This window comes from Sardina pilchardus, chromosome 8, assembly GCF_963854185.1.
Source record: "Sardina pilchardus chromosome 8, fSarPil1.1, whole genome shotgun sequence".
In the NCBI taxonomy this organism is placed as follows: Eukaryota; Metazoa; Chordata; class Actinopteri; order Clupeiformes; family Clupeidae; genus Sardina; species Sardina pilchardus.
This window is the reverse complement of record NC_085001.1, coordinates 13,962,324-13,977,947: the sequence shown is the minus strand read 5'-3', so window position 1 is coordinate 13,977,947 and position 15,624 is coordinate 13,962,324. Positions and strand designations below refer to the sequence as shown.

The following is a 15,624-nucleotide window of genomic DNA, read 5'->3' as shown; positions in this document are numbered from 1 at the left end:
AATTCCTCCCAAAGAGTTTATTGGGAGCCAAGCAACAACATTAATGCAAATATCTCTGCTATGCTTGAACCTATCAAGCTGAAACTTGCTCAGTGTATTAAGGCAAAAGTCAAGGCCCCACCCACCAATTAACAAGACTTTTCCATGATTGCTGTGGCGCCACCAACAGACCAAGGTCAAAACTTCCAAAAAGTTTCACAGGTCTCAAATTTCATCCGATTCTCACCAAAATTTGCACACATCATCTTCAGACCATGCTTTCTTATTGCCTTGCTTTGTGGAACAATTGACGGAAGTGCTCGCCTCTAACAGCCAATCCAAATTGGCGGCAAAGCCGCCACACAGGAAGTGAACCTATATCTCAGCAAGGCTTTCATGTACCAAGACCAAACTTAGAACATGGGCTCAGAACCCAATTAAGAGAGGCCTCAATAACTTTGGTGCCCTTTGACAACTGTGGGGGCGCTATAGTAACAGGAAGTAGGCTCATATCTCAGCAACGGTTTCAAGTATCAAAACAAAACTTGGTATATGGACTTGGGACCCCACCCTGAGGACGCACAATACATTTGGCGTACTCTGACCACTAGGGGCGCTATAATTAGCAAAACTTTCTCGGATCAACACCAAACTTGGTACGTGGACTTGTGGGCACATCCTGAGGACCTACACTAAATTTGGTGACGTTTGAACACTAGGGGCGCTATAATTAGCAAAACTTTCTCGTATCAACACCAAACTTGGTATGTGGACTTGTGAGCACATCCTGAGGACCTACACTAAATTTGGTGACGTTTAAACACTAGGGGCGCTATAATAAACAACACTTTCACCTATCGAAACCAAACTTGGTAAGTGGACTTAGGAACACATCCCAAGGACACACACACACACAAAAAAAATTGAAATTAATTTTGGCTATTTTCTTCACATCTACTCTCTCTCTGTCTCAAACCCAGACACAAGCACACACACCCTCCTCTATGGTGGTCGTGGGGGGGGGGGGGGTGTTCCATCTGCACACGCCCACTCTCCCATGTCATGTCATTTGACCACTAGGGGGGCGCTATAATCACAGGAAGTCAGCTCATTTTTCATTAATGCTTTCATCTCTCTCTCTCTCAAACCCAGACACAAGCACACACACTCTCCTCTATGGTGGTCGTGTGGGGGGGTTCCATTTGCACACGCCCACTCTCCCATTTCATGTCTTTTGACCACTAGGGGGGCGCTATAATCACAGGAAGTCAGCTAATTTTTCATTGATGCTTTCATCTCTCTCGCTCTCTAACCCAGACACAAGCACACACACCCTCCTCTATGGTGGTCGTAGGGGGGGGGGTCCCATTTGCACACGGCCACTCTCCCATGTCATGTCTTTTGACCACTAGGGGGGCGCTATAATCACAGAAAGTCAGCTCATTTTTCAGTAACGCTTTCATCTCTCTCTCTCTCTCTCAATCCCAGACAAAAGCACACAAATACTCCTCTATGGTGGTCACAGGGGGAGGGGCGGAGGGGAGTTTGTCTTTCCAAATTTCCAAAGCTTGGCCCCCACATTGCTGCTCGCAGCTTTAATTGTAATTGTTTTGAACGGTTACATACATTTTATACATTACATTGAGAAGCATAATCCAAATGGGATTAGTAAAAAAGGAATATAAAAATGTGTGTGATGTTTATTACCCCACAGTCAGAATATTGTTTAAGATTACTACGGTATTTGGTATGACCGTGCCAATTTCACATTATTTAAATGTAATCACTACAGATATCTATTTATAAAAGATGACAAAAAGAATGTGGCTAATCAGTATGTGAACAGCTGTTTTGCCTTTTGCTCCATCTTTTCAATGATTCCAAGATGTACAGTGCAAATGAAGAAAACAATCATAATAAATAAAAAATAAAGTTCATGAATTAATTTGCCCTTCTCTCTTATTGAAGGCAATTAAGTGTGAAACATGCTTGCTGTCGCTGTTGCTGTTGCTAAGACAATGCAGTATAGAACAGTTTATTATATGTACTTTTTTTTTAAAGTCCTTAACCAGTCTGAAAAGTCAAGGGCCGGGTTTCCCAAAATTGTTAAGAAGCTCCTAAGTGCTAAGAACTTCTTAGGAGCGTTGTAAGAATGTTCTAAGAACGCTCCTAAGAAGTTCTTGGGACTTAAGAGCTTCTTAACTTTTTTGGGAAACCCGGCCAAGGTCAGTGACCAGGTAAAGGGCTACTGGTCTCCCATGAGTGTGAAGTCAATGCTTCAACTTGAGCCACCTCAGGCTAACTGTCAAGTTCATCTCAAAACGTATTTGCTTATCAGATCAGTTCTTGATTTTAAACACTGTATTCCAGTCTTTCACAACTGATTGTCGACTGATTGAGGAGGTCAGATTACCTGTAACTTTTGTCAGAAATAAATGACCACTAAATAACTCTTGAAGGAAATGATAAGCCAAGATATAGAAGTACATAGTGTTACAAGAGACTGCAAGATGAGGGCTTTAACCCTGCACACACCTCATACTGAATCACAGGGTCAGTCCCTACACCTTCACTGCAAGCGCCTCCTGCAAATACATCCCTAGTACATTCATGTGGATCCTTATTTTAGTATCTTTAGTATAGTTCACTGTTCTTTTTAGTAATGTGAATTTGTTATTTTATCATCCTGTTTACGTTGTAGTGTATGTTGTGTGTGGTGTCTTAAACTACTGGGACCTTACATTTCCCCATGGGAATCAATAAGGTATCTATCTGATGAAAAGCTGGACCCATGCCAATTCTGCACGAGTGGCCCTCTACCGGTGGAACATGTAACAGCATTACCACTCAGTTGCATCTCTTTCCGGGCTGCAGAAGTGTGTCTGCTATTCGGTCCCCCACAACTACTGAAAAGGCTTTAGAATGTCTGGTTGTGACACCTCGGCGTATTGTTATTCTACAATAAAATACGACGTTGAATCTCATGTTTCGTTTAACAAAAACAAATCAGTGCAACTTGCAACTCGAAAATAGTGAAATGTTTCCTCCGGAAGAGTTTTCAAGTGACAATGGGAGATTAATGGCTGCAGTCGCAGTAAGAAGCTGTCTTTGTTGTTTACATTTTATAACCACTTTCTGCTTCGCTCAGTGCTCGCGATGTTAGTCATATGGCTTTACATTTCATTGAATTGTATTTACTTCGGACTGTCAGTAACTGTAATATTAAATAAACCCTGTAACGGACAAACTAAAGATATCCTTGCAAGGCGGCTATCCGGCTAAATCGCTTGGTCGACAGCTAGATCAACACAAAAACATTGACAAGAATGCTAAGCTAACGTGAAGTTAGCCTGCTAACACTATTTTGTGAGGCTTGACAATATTTGCTCGCAGACAGCTATCGAAAATGCTTGGAAATACTATTTGTGTGTCATTCAGCTTCACAAGGACAGAGATGTTGGGTAATTAAGTTGTGGTGTTGCTAATTGTTAGCAGCTCTTTCCTGATGGTTTAGCCAAAGTTAGTTATTGCCAGATAGTAATTATAAACTGATGATTCGACATACGAAAAGTCGTGCTCTGAAGTAATATTTAACTGGCATCATGCGATGTAGCCTATTTGTGGTGTAATTTCATGCAATGTCATTCCAAAGTGTTCTTAGACAACATGTCTTCTTTGCAGAGTTGACATACTGATCCAGATGTTATTGGACTATTGTATTGAAAATAGATGAGGAGGTGCTTGAATTCATGAAGGAACAGCAATGCACTAGAAAAGGGATCCTGTGAAGTGTGAACATAGAGCCGAAGTACCCAATAGTCCTACAAGTAAGTGCCAAGTCTGCTTTGCCAGCTGTTTTGCAATGGGTTCGAGAAGTCAGGCGGAGTTACTACTACTTCATAATACTGCTGCTACTACTATTTCATGTGTTGAGAAGTCGCCTTTTTTGACAACAAAATCACTCCTGTTTGTTTATTTCTTATATGTTGATATTGTTGACATAATGGATCATATCACCCTGAATCTGACCTTTGAACTCTTGTCATTGGCCAGGGTCAGAAACATGTTCACTGCAACCCAGACCTCCAAGACCCAGTTCTTGGACAAAGCCCGGCAGCTGAGGGAGGAGAGGAAAGGCCACAAGGAGAAGGATAGAGCTGCCACTATCATGCAGGCGCTGGTCAGGAGGTTCCTTTGTCGCTGTGCATTGCAGAAAGACATCAGGTCTGTCAATCACTACACGAGTGAACCTGCTGCATGGCAAAGCCTTCCGATAATATCAGAGAAAGAGGCTAAGCAGAATAACTGTAAACCAAGAGCTTTGTATTGATTTGTGGTCTTCTTATTCGATTTGGTCATGTTAAAGAGGCCCAGGCCTGAACAGACTCTGTACTGCCTGTTTATCATGTGTCTTCTCTGATTTCCTTGCAGAAAAGAAGTTGATGAGTATTTCGCCGCCAGCGAGGCGGGCACGATGAAGAGAAATGCATTATCCATATTTAAGATTGCACGGAAGTTATTGTTCATCTGTGGCAAGGATGACAAATTGGTAAACTTGGAAATTAATTAACAAATAATAATTAAAAAAAATGCATAAATATGTACCTGCAACAATAATAATACAAATATAATAAATAAATTCTATTAATTTCAGTGTGTACAGATATTACTGCAGGGGATAGGTTTATTAATGAAGTAAACTTAATTAGTGTTATCTTTCTGTTTTTTCAAATCTACCTCATACAGCGCTTTGAGAAGCTTTGCCGCGCCATTCTCAGCAGCATGGAAGTTGAGAATGAATCTAAAGTAAGTGGATAAAAAAATCCCTGATCACTCCACCCTTTGTATTCAGCACAAACTGACAAATAAAGTTGTATTGATTTGTATCATGTTGCATCGTATTATCATATCGTATCGTATCGCATCATATTCTGAAGCTTCTGCTGATGCATCTTGTTTGTTGTGAATGTGCATAGGTGTGGTACGTGTCCTTGGCCCTGTCCAAAGACCTCACCATCGCCTGGCTCAAGCAGGTTAAAGATGTCCTGTGGATGTGCTGTGAGTTCCTCAAAAAACTAAAGGTGGGTCAGTCAGTCTTATTCGGTCCATCACACTTTACCATCTTGCTGCTGTGTGTACACATCAGTGATCATTTTCATGCTGGCAGAGCAGTTATATTTTAAAACTAGGCCAAACTCCAAATTTAATCAGCCGTTTTTTTTAAAAAAAAGACTGAATGTCCTTAAATAAACATTGTCTTCTCCTCTATCTCTCCCCATTTATCTCTTGCTTTCTCCCTTCTCCATCCCTTTCTCTTTCGGTCTCTCTCTCTTGGGCTACACACAGCCTGACATAATGCAGGACAGTAAGCTGGTGACACTACACCTCACTATGCTCATCACGTTCACTGACACTGCTACCTGGAAGATCGTGAAAGGCAAAGGTGAGTGCAAGCAGTAATGGCCGTCACGCTTCATGGTTTCCACGGTGAGAGACTGGTATTGAACTTTTTCTTTGTCACCCTCTCAAGGAGAACCGTTGAAACCAGCCCTGAACAGAATGTGTGAGAACATCATGGGCCATCTCAACCAGAAGGGATTTTACTCCGTGTTGCAGGTACACATCTGGTTGATATTCATATCAGTCCCTTATACATTTTTATTTCACTATGTTCTGTCATGATTTAGGAGACATAATAGTGCATATCTGGTAATGCACTTGGTAGTGCACATATTTTACAATGTTTAAGTGTACATCTTAATGGTTGTGTGTTAAAAATAAACATTGCCATGGCCAGTTACATTCAGCAGTACTTTGGATGCATTGGTTTTCAAAATAAGTGAAAATGCTGATGTGACATGATATTTTGAATTTCCCATAGATTTTGCTCACAAATGGATTGGCAAGATCCAGGCCCTCTCTGACCAAGAGCATGTTAACAGCCATCTTCACACTCTCCCTCAGGTAATAGACCTCAGACCTCAATATTCAGTCTGTGCTGCCATATGATATATAGCCAGGTATACATGAGGCCAGGTGGATGCAATGTATCTTTTTTCTTATTTCAGACCTGTGATCGCTGCACACTTCTCCGATAACCTGCTGAGGTCCTTCCTCATCCACATCATGTCTGTTCCAGCAGTCATTTCTCACCTCAACACACTAACCCCCGAGGTACTGTACTTTCATCACCGACGCCTCTCTGAACTACACACAACTGCCCTTGGGGCTCATGACCAGGGGCAAATAGAAAATAGAATCAGTGGGTAGTTGGGCAACAGTCGTTAAACCGAGTGTAGAATCTCTGTTAATTTCTGTTATTCAGGGTGAATGATTGAGCAGAGTTGGGTGGTCTGTACGCAATTCAATATCTGTGAAATCTAACTCTTCACACACACACACACACACACGCACACACACACACACACACACACACACACACACACACACACACACACACACACACACACAGATCGAAGTTAGTCATATTTTGCTCTGGACAAAGGATGACTGACCTAATGAAACGTGAGCATTTATTTTCCACGAGTGCCTGGTGACTATCCTGTGTTCTCTCATTAGTGCATGGCCACCATCCAGGCTCACGACCTCCTGAGGAAGTTCATCTTGTTCCTGAGTCGAGAGGAACAGTGCCTTGACATCTGTGTCTGCCTGGAGGGAAGTCACACACTGTGCTTACTAGGTAGGGTGTGTGATTGAGTGTTTGTGCCCCCCCCCCTCACACACACACAGTCTTGTTTTTGTGTATTTCTAGGCCTACATTCACTAAATCTGTTGTCTACTATTTCTTTTGTTATTTCATTGTTATTGTAATCTCGACATCACTGAAAATGGGGACTAACCTCAATGAACTTCTGAGAATAAATAAAGGTTGTCCTTAGTTCATCACATTTGCAGTATTCACCCACAACAGGGAGTAACTCATAATTGCTGGCGGGACTAATACAGGGCTGGGCTTGGTTATTTCTGCTGATGTTTGCCTCAGATGTCAGATATCCGCTTCAGAAAGCTAGAAAGTTACAGGGCTCATGTTCCACCAATTTGCAGAAGCAGGTTGTTTCACTTGCATTGTTTAAAGCCCTTGTTCTTTGTAAAACTTGTTACAATTGCATCCAGGTGTGTTTAGAAGTGTCCTTCTTCTGTGTTGGATTCTAAGCACATTGTTGATGTTCTTCCAGGTAACCTCATTCACCTGGGTTACCTGAACGAGAAAGTACTGGAGGAGGAGGCCAACCACTTTGTGAAGGACCTGACGGACATGCTGTCGTACTGCCAGAGATACGTGTCTCAGAAGAAGTCCAACCTCACGCACTGGCACCCCGTACTGGGATGGTTCTCCCAGACTGTGGATTACGGGTCAGTTCTGAACATTCTAGTTCTAGAGAGACTCTCATTATTACCCGGCCATTATGGTTCTTACATAAGGGTAGCAAAAACAATGTCAGCGCAGGAAGACTTTGTCAGTCAGTCTTGTTAAACAATTTGTTTGCCGATAGCATGACCTGAAAAGGACATGGCGATTGCCTGTTTCTCCCAGAAAGAGGTCATTGGCCAGTGAAGCATGCTCTAAAGCAGGGCTCTTCAATTAGCGGCCCGCGGGCCGGATCCGGCCCCCGAGATACTTTGTAGTGGCCCTTGAAGTGTTGGCTGATGTTATATATGAGCAAATCCTTATGATCGGTAGAGACGTAAATAGCTGGTGGAAAACGCGATAATGGAGGTGCAGTGATAGGCTACACTGCGAGTAGCGCCTATAAATAATATTCTGTGTGGTGCGTTGCTGTTGTAGGCTACTTTGTTACTGGATATTATACAAAGAGGTGCCTTGCTTCGTTTTTACGCAGCGTCACCAACATGTTGACGTGCGCCAAATCCAAGCTGTTTTCCTCAAAGCATGAAACATTTTTGGTGCATGAAATCTCACCGGTAGTGTGCCTCTCCAGTCCAAGCAGATCCTCGCGAAAACATTCGCCACTCGTAATGTAGCTATTGGAGCAAATAGGAGTCGGTTTAAAAGTTTAACTTTGGTGGCATCATTTCTGTTACATGCTATCACTCGCTCTGAAGCCACTGCACCTCAGCCAACTGCACGTAACGTTTTGACCGAGTTGAACATAAGTTCCATCTTAGCTTAGTTTCAACGTAAATTGCCACTACGTTGGAGTATTATAAGCCACTAACATTTTAACGGGTTGCACCACGCAAATAGTTTCAATGTGAAACTAATACACATCCATCGCCTTGATGTCAAGTCCACTGTAAGTAACATTGATTTGTGAACACGTTCATCCAATTTAAATGGTGGGAACGTTAAATGTATGTTGAGATGAGTTACATATGCGACCGATTACGCACATTTAATTCATTTAAACACTGTTTGAAACCTGTTTGTGCCCATTGGAAATTGTATGGACCTAGCAGTTACTGCGCAAAGCTCAGATTCCATTGCTGTTAATGTTATCACAGATTTCATATTAGTCATAGCAATGCAGATCCAGTGTCACCTTCCCAATGCCTACCACTGTGGTAGTCTGGGCCTGTGGCAGAAATATTCCCAAAACACAAATACAACAAAATAACCACAAAATAATTATGCTTTTACAAAATGCAACATATTAGCAATATAGATCCAGTGTCACCTTCCCAATGTTGGCCTACCACTGTGGTAGTCTGGGCCTGTGGCAGAAATATTCCCAAAACACAAATAACCACCAAAAAACGATATTATCAGAGAATGTCTAATAAGGGACAGGCTCTGATATTATGCATTTACAAAATGCAACATTTGAACACCCATATTGGTGCTGTTGTAGTTTATTGTATCTACATTTGTACGTAATTACTCATATTTCAAGCGGTATTTCTCTGGCCCCGCAGTTGTGATACTTTTCATGAACTGGCCCCTATTACAAACTAATTGAATAGCCCTGCTCTAAAGCAACACAATGTGGGTCTTTCAAATTCATTTTGATGCCACACTGACTTGGAAAATGGAGTGTCTGACATTGTCGATGTGCATCCGGAAAAATCTGGTATTGCACTATGTAATGTCGTTATAGCGGGTCGGAGCACGACCCATTTTACAGGTTTTACACAGATTGGGTACCCCCGTAGTGCTACATGAGAACCCAGTGCATTGACAATAGACGAAAAGTGTGACTACTCTGTGTGACTTCAATCAGTGTGAAGTTAGCGAATCGAATCTCTGGCTGCCTCAGGGGACAGAGAGGGCCTGTGATTCGCTAACATCACACCAGTCAGATCTGACAGGTGTCCAGTCAGTCAGAGTAAGGAACTTCACCCGTCAGTTATACGTCAAATCCAAGTCCATGTACAGTACATCCGCTCGGGGGCCGGATGTGATGCATAAGCACTACATGCAGGGGATGTATATTTCTCTGGCCACAAGTGTCTGGGTAGCTCCTTGAGAACCACGGATATTGATCGACCATCTCTCTGAATGGAGACACTGCAAATGATTATGGTGAAAGTAGGCCACTATTAGCCGCATTGTGCATGAGCCGCAGGACAGTACTTTATGCAAGGTAAACGAAACTAAACCATATTAATGTCATATTAGCTGCTCCCATGTATTAACCGCATAGCTGAAGACATTTTGTAAAATCAATGTATAAGCCGCGGCTAATAGTCGGGAAATGACGGTATTGGGGCTCTTCGATGCTGAGTGATGTCCTCTTCCTGCCTCTGCCCTCTGACCCCGCGCAGCCTGAACGAGTCCATGCCCCTGGTGACGCGGCAGCTGCAGTACCTGTGGGGCGTGCCCGTCATCCGCACGCTCTTCTGCGACGTGCTCAGCAAGAAGCTGGAGGCCCAGGAGCCCACCCCTCCTCCCCCGCCCCAACCAAGCATGTCGCAGAACAACCTGCCAGTCAAGAGTGAGTACAACGAGCACAAGAGAACAAGCTATAAATGTATGTTCTGTATGTATGTATATTCTATCATATTATTCACACTGTAATACATTCTTTACACCATATCAGGAGAATAAAGGTCAGATATGTCCAAGAAAAGGTCTGCAATATACAATGAGACCGACACCTGTGTGTTAGACAGAATGACACCAGATTGAATGGCAGCTGAAAAGCATGTGTTCTGCTTCATGCCAGTCCTGCTTTCTTATTGTCTAATCGTTGCCATGGCTACTTTATGCAATTATAATCACATTGATCATTGGACAGTTTCCTTTGCACTATAGTTTGTGCTGCTGTTATCTTGGCATTGCTGTCGCCTTACCAGGAAGAGCTGTCGTCTGGGCGATAGCCCTCCCCTCCGCATGTCTGTTGCGGTACAGAAGCAGCACCATTAGCTGGCTCTCTCTGTGTCCATCTGCCCTGCAGACCTGTTCAAGCGGGCGTTCCAGAAGTCGGCGTCGGTGCGGAACATCCTGAAGCCGGTGGGCGGGAAGCGCGTGGACTCGGTGGAGGTGCAGAAGGTGTGCAGCATCTGCGTGCTGTACCAGACCGCCCTGACCACCCTCACCCAGATCCGCCTGCAGATCCTCACCGGTCAGTCCCACAGCATAGCCATGCACCTGTCTGTGTCTGTGTGAGGATATATGACGAACACACACACACGTTAGGGCAAACAAATGATACGAATGTTCAGATATGTACAGTACTGTGTTCTTTGATCATTGATCATTTCTAATCATTATGAAGGTTCACTTTATATTCATAATCTACTTGCATTAATTTAACTTACATCATATTTTATTCATGGCTTGTATGTGTCACAAACAAACAAATATTGACAAATAAACTATGTAACACATACTGTACTGTATCAGACACACACCTCATGTATCCTTGTGTGTGTGTGTGTGTGCGTGCAGGCCTGACGTATCTGGACGACCTGCTGCCCAAGCTGTGGGCCTTCATCTGTGAGCTGGGGCCCCAGGGCGGCCTCAAGCTCTTCCTGGAGTGCCTCAACAACGACACGGAGGAGTCCAAGCAGCTGCTCGCCATGCTCATGCTCTTCTGCGACTGCTCACGCCACCTCATCACGTAGGACACACACACACATACACACACACACACCTACACACACCTGCCTAATAAACCACCTAGAAGAACTACACCTAGCTGCACCCTATTTTTTCATTCATATTTACAGTTGTTTGCTGTTTGCTGCAAAAGAATGGTCGGTAACATGAGCATGCCAATTTCTCTGTTGTGCAACGCAAACATTTTCATTTCTATGTGCATTACAGGATTCTGGATGACATTGAAGTCTATGAGGAGCAAATATCGTTCAAAATCGAGGAGCTTGTTACCATTTCCTCGTTTCTCAATACATTTGTCTACAAGATGATTTGGGACGGCCTCCTTGGTGAGTTTCACACACTCAAACAATCAGCCTTACTCCAACAATCAATATTGATTCCCATTAATGACTATCTCAACACAAGATAAGATAAGATAAGACAAGATAAGATAAGATAAGATAAGACTTAAGTAAATGTATTACCATGTGTGGGATTTAATAGTCACAACAGCCCAATAGTGCAATGAATAAAAAGTAAAAGAAAATTGTATACAGTATGTCCAGCATAAAAAAATAAACCTAAAAAAATCACTCAGAAAACAGAAAGCGTGATGGCGTGGGCCTGTGTTTCCGACTGTTCAAGGGATCTGTATGTGTTTGTCTTCTCTTCTCTGCTCTGTAGAGAATGCCAAAGGTGAGAAGCTGGATCTGTTCCATAGCGTCCATGGCTGGCTAATGGTCCTGTACGAGCGAGACTGCAGACGGAGATTCTCTCCAGATGACCACTGGCTCCGCAAGTGAGGACAATTCATACACACACACACACACACACACACACACACACACACACAAGCATACTCACTCACTCACTCACTCACTCACTCACTCACTCACTCACTCACTCACTCACTCACTCACTCACTCACTCACTCACTCACACACACACACACACACACACACACACACACACACACACACACACAGCTTGTCGCGCAGGATGCTCTTCTTGCTGTAGTTGGGCAGCTTCAGCAGGTTGAAGCAGGTGGACGAGGTGGGCAGCCGGCCGCCCGGCTCCTTCTTGCGGATGGTGAAGAAGCCCCGCAGCACGCTGCCCAGGGTGTCCCCCGTGTCCTGGGGAGAAAAAACACACACACACACACACACACACACAGATAAGTACACACACACACACACACACACACACACACACACACAGACACAGACACAGACACACATATATATACACAAACACACATATACTGTATACACACACTCCATGAAGTGACTGTTAAAAAATATGTACTGCTCATTTTGTGGACAGTTCTGGCACGCTCATTTAATCTCTACTTGTGCAGACGAGGAATTAATTTCCTTTCCCCTGCAGGCTTATCTCCTGGTCTCATAGTTGTCCTCCTCTCCCCCTCTCTCCTCTCTCCTCTCTCCTCCCCCCTCTCTCCTCTTCCTCTCTCCTCCCCCCTCTCTCCTCTCTCCTCTCTCCTCTCTCCTCCCCCCTCTCTCCTCTCTCCTCCCCCCTCTCTGCTCTCTCCTCTCTCCTCCCCCCTCTCTGCTCTCTCCTCTCTCCTCTCTCCTCTCTCCTCTCTCCTCCCCCCTCTCTCCTCTCTCCTCTCTGCTCTCTCCTCTCTCTCCTCTCTCCTCTCTCCTCTCTCCTCTCTCCTCTCTCCTCTCTGCTCTCTCCTCTCTCCTCTCTCCTCTCTGCTCTCTCCTCTCTCTCCTCTCTCCTCTCTCCTCTCTCCTCTCTCCTCTCTCCTCTCTCCTCCCCCCTCTCTCCTCTCTCCTCTCTGCTCTCTCCTCTCTCCTCTCTCCTCTCTCCTCTCTCCCCTCTCCTCTCTCCTCTCTCCTCTCTCCCCCCTCTCTCCTCTCTCCTCCCTCTCTCCTCTCTCCTCTCTCCCCCCTCTCTCCTCCCCCCTCTCTCCTCTCTCCTCTCTCCTCCCCCCTCTCTCCTCTCCCCTCTCTCCTCTCTCCCCCCTCTCTCCTCTCTGCTCTCTCCTCTCTCCCCTCTGCTCTGTGTCAGGGACCTGAAGCCCAGCCTGCTGTTCCAGGAGCTGGAGAAGGGCAAGAAGAGAGCCCAGCTGCTACTGCAGTACATCCCGCACGTCATCCCGCACAAAAACGTACGAGCGTCGTCCACTCTCACGTCACTGACCGCCACTGACCTCCTCTCCTTCTCACAGCATGCACCAGCCCAACGTGTCTCTTGACACAACACTTTTTCATGTGACTGTGTTAAAAAAGATAACAACAAAAGCATTTGATGATCATGCTGATCCATGAATGTGAATTATGTTTATGTTACAGGGACAGTAGAGGTCACATTTAACTGTAAATGATACATTTAACTAATGCTGGCAGCTGGTGAGCTCACTACTGCTTGTGTGTGTGTGTGTGTGTGTGTGTGTGTGTGTGTGTGTGTGTGTGTGTGTGTGTGTGTGGATGTGTGTGTGTGTGTGTGTGTGTGTGTCAAATGCAGTGGAAAAATGTCCTTCAGCACAAATTAAGTAACTTGCTTAACTGGTTTCCTCGTGGCCGTGTGTTCAGCGGGTGCTGCTGTTCCGGAACATCGTGACGAAAGAGAAGGAGACGCTGGGATTGGTGGAGACGAGCCAGGCCTCCCCGCACGTCACCCACATCACCATCCGACGCTCACGCATGCTGGAGGTACGGAGGGCAGCACCTCCACACCTGCAGGCCACTGCACTGCACTGCACGCCAGTGCTGTCTCAGCACTCACATGTTTAATAGCAAACTACCAACTTAGTAATGTACTGTGATTTCTATTGAAATACTTTGTGATCAAAGTTTTTTTTTTTTTTTTTTTTTTAGCATTGATTTTTAAACATGTAAATGGGGGGTGGTACGGACATATCCAAAGGGCACAGACATATCCAAAGTCAACAGTTACAGCAGTGATGAGATAATGAATCCATATTATTGCAACTGTAATACTGCAGTAAAGATAAATTGCTCGGAAGTATATAATATATTGTATTGTACAAGTATGTTGTCCCTTCCATCCCATTGTCCATTCTTACTGAGATATTATGTACATAGTGGTGAAAATAGCAGTTGTGAGATTTTTGTCTGCTAAGCCAAAGCTTAAATCTCACCTTCTGGGTCCTTGTGTGGTGATGGTGGGGGTCCTTACTGTATAGTATACTATTCAGCCAGATATCCAGGAGTCTAATCCTTAATCTGAAGCTTGTCTCTTCACCTCCTCCAGGACGGGTACGACCAGCTTCGGCGATTGCCGGTCAACTCCATCAAAGGAGTGATCCGCGTGAAGTTTGTCAATGACCTGGGGGTGGACGAGGCTGGTATTGACCAGGACGGTGTCTTCAAGGAGTTCTTAGAAGAGATCATCAAAAAGGTCTTCAACCCGGCACTGAATCTGTTCAAGGTAAACGCGTACAAGTTCTCCTCACCTAGCAGTGTGCAGTGTCCATCCATCCCTACACTCTCGCTCAAGCATACAATTTGTCATGAGAAATCAATTGTCAGGTGACGCTAGATGATTGAACATGCACCTAAAGGATCAATGTTCCTGAACTCGTTGCACTTTCACTTCCTCATCTCGTTCCTTTATTCTGATCGTGTATTAAGGCCAATTAATAGTCTAGACGACGTTTATTGCGTCTTTCGTTTCACAATGAAGTGTTACATTGTAACAAAAATGTACAAGTTGTTATAGAGACTATGTGATGTTCTGTTCCATATTTTTTGTCATCGGGGCAGGAAGTGTATAGTATTTTTTTGTAATCGGTACAGGAAGTGTGTAGTATTTTTTGTCATCGGTACAGGAAGTCTGTAGTATTTTTTGTCATCGGTACAGGAAGTGTGTAGTATTTTTTGTCGAGTGAGACTTGTTGCCTGGACTATAAATGAGCCTTTAGGGGCTGTTTTTGCTGCACCCATGTTTTCCATTTTACCCTGTGCTGCTGGACTTAGTCAGCCAGAGCAAATGTGTTCAGCCCAGGAGTCGCATTGATTAGTTCCCAAAAGCTGTGGTAGAGAGCAGAGGTAGATGGACAGTGCATACCACAGGGGTCTGCCCCGAAACGCCCTGTCGTTTTTCTGTCTCGTTTCGCTTTCTTTATGTTTGTGTCCACGTATGCGCGTGTGTGCGTGCGTGTTTGTGTGTGTCTGTGTGGACGTGTTTGTGTTCGTGTGTTTGTACGTGCGTGCTCGCCTGTGTGCGTGTCTGTGTGTGTGTTTCTACGCCTGTGCACACGGGTGCGTGTTTGTGTGTACGCGCCTGCCTCTGTGTGTGTGAGTGTACGTGTGTACACGCATGCTGTATGTGAACGTTTGTGTGTGTGTGTGTATGTGCACGTGCGCGCATGCATGCGTGTATGCGTGTGCATATTTACGTGTGCGTCTGCGACGCGTCTCATCCGCCCGTCTACTCCGTCTAGACGACCAGCGGGAACGAGCGCCTCTACCCGTCGCCCACGTCCAACATCCACGAGTACCACCTGCAGCTGTTTGAGTTCGTGGGCAAGATGCTGGGCAAGGCCATGTACGAGGGCATCGTGGTGGACGTGCCCTTCGCCTCCTTCTTCCTCAGCCAGGTGCTCGGGCACCACCACAGCACCTTCTACAGCTCCA

General features: G+C 44.8%; 1 protein-coding gene across 1 annotated transcript in view; it reads left to right on the top strand.

The window, feature by feature from the left end:
- The first annotated feature begins 2,917 nt into the window (after positions 1-2,917).
- The window catches only part of ube3b (ubiquitin protein ligase E3B), a 17,635-nt gene continuing 4,928 nt past the window's right edge, over positions 2,918-15,624 (top strand). The window contains exons 1-21 of the mRNA XM_062542819.1: positions 2,918-3,073; positions 3,661-3,806; positions 4,033-4,203; positions 4,411-4,528; positions 4,726-4,785; positions 4,956-5,060; positions 5,326-5,422; positions 5,510-5,595; positions 5,861-5,943; positions 6,048-6,153; positions 6,559-6,679; positions 7,176-7,353; positions 9,724-9,893; positions 10,356-10,523; positions 10,850-11,021; positions 11,228-11,346; positions 11,684-11,798; positions 13,034-13,133; positions 13,558-13,677; positions 14,240-14,416; positions 15,432-15,624. The exon at positions 15,432-15,624 is cut by the window's right edge and continues 56 nt beyond it. Of these exons, the coding sequence (XP_062398803.1) occupies positions 4,043-4,203; positions 4,411-4,528; positions 4,726-4,785; positions 4,956-5,060; positions 5,326-5,422; positions 5,510-5,595; positions 5,861-5,943; positions 6,048-6,153; positions 6,559-6,679; positions 7,176-7,353; positions 9,724-9,893; positions 10,356-10,523; positions 10,850-11,021; positions 11,228-11,346; positions 11,684-11,798; positions 13,034-13,133; positions 13,558-13,677; positions 14,240-14,416; positions 15,432-15,624 (2,449 nt within the window). The 5' untranslated portion in view covers positions 2,918-3,073; positions 3,661-3,806; positions 4,033-4,042. The remainder of the gene's footprint in view (positions 3,074-3,660; positions 3,807-4,032; positions 4,204-4,410; positions 4,529-4,725; positions 4,786-4,955; positions 5,061-5,325; positions 5,423-5,509; positions 5,596-5,860; positions 5,944-6,047; positions 6,154-6,558; positions 6,680-7,175; positions 7,354-9,723; positions 9,894-10,355; positions 10,524-10,849; positions 11,022-11,227; positions 11,347-11,683; positions 11,799-13,033; positions 13,134-13,557; positions 13,678-14,239; positions 14,417-15,431) is intronic.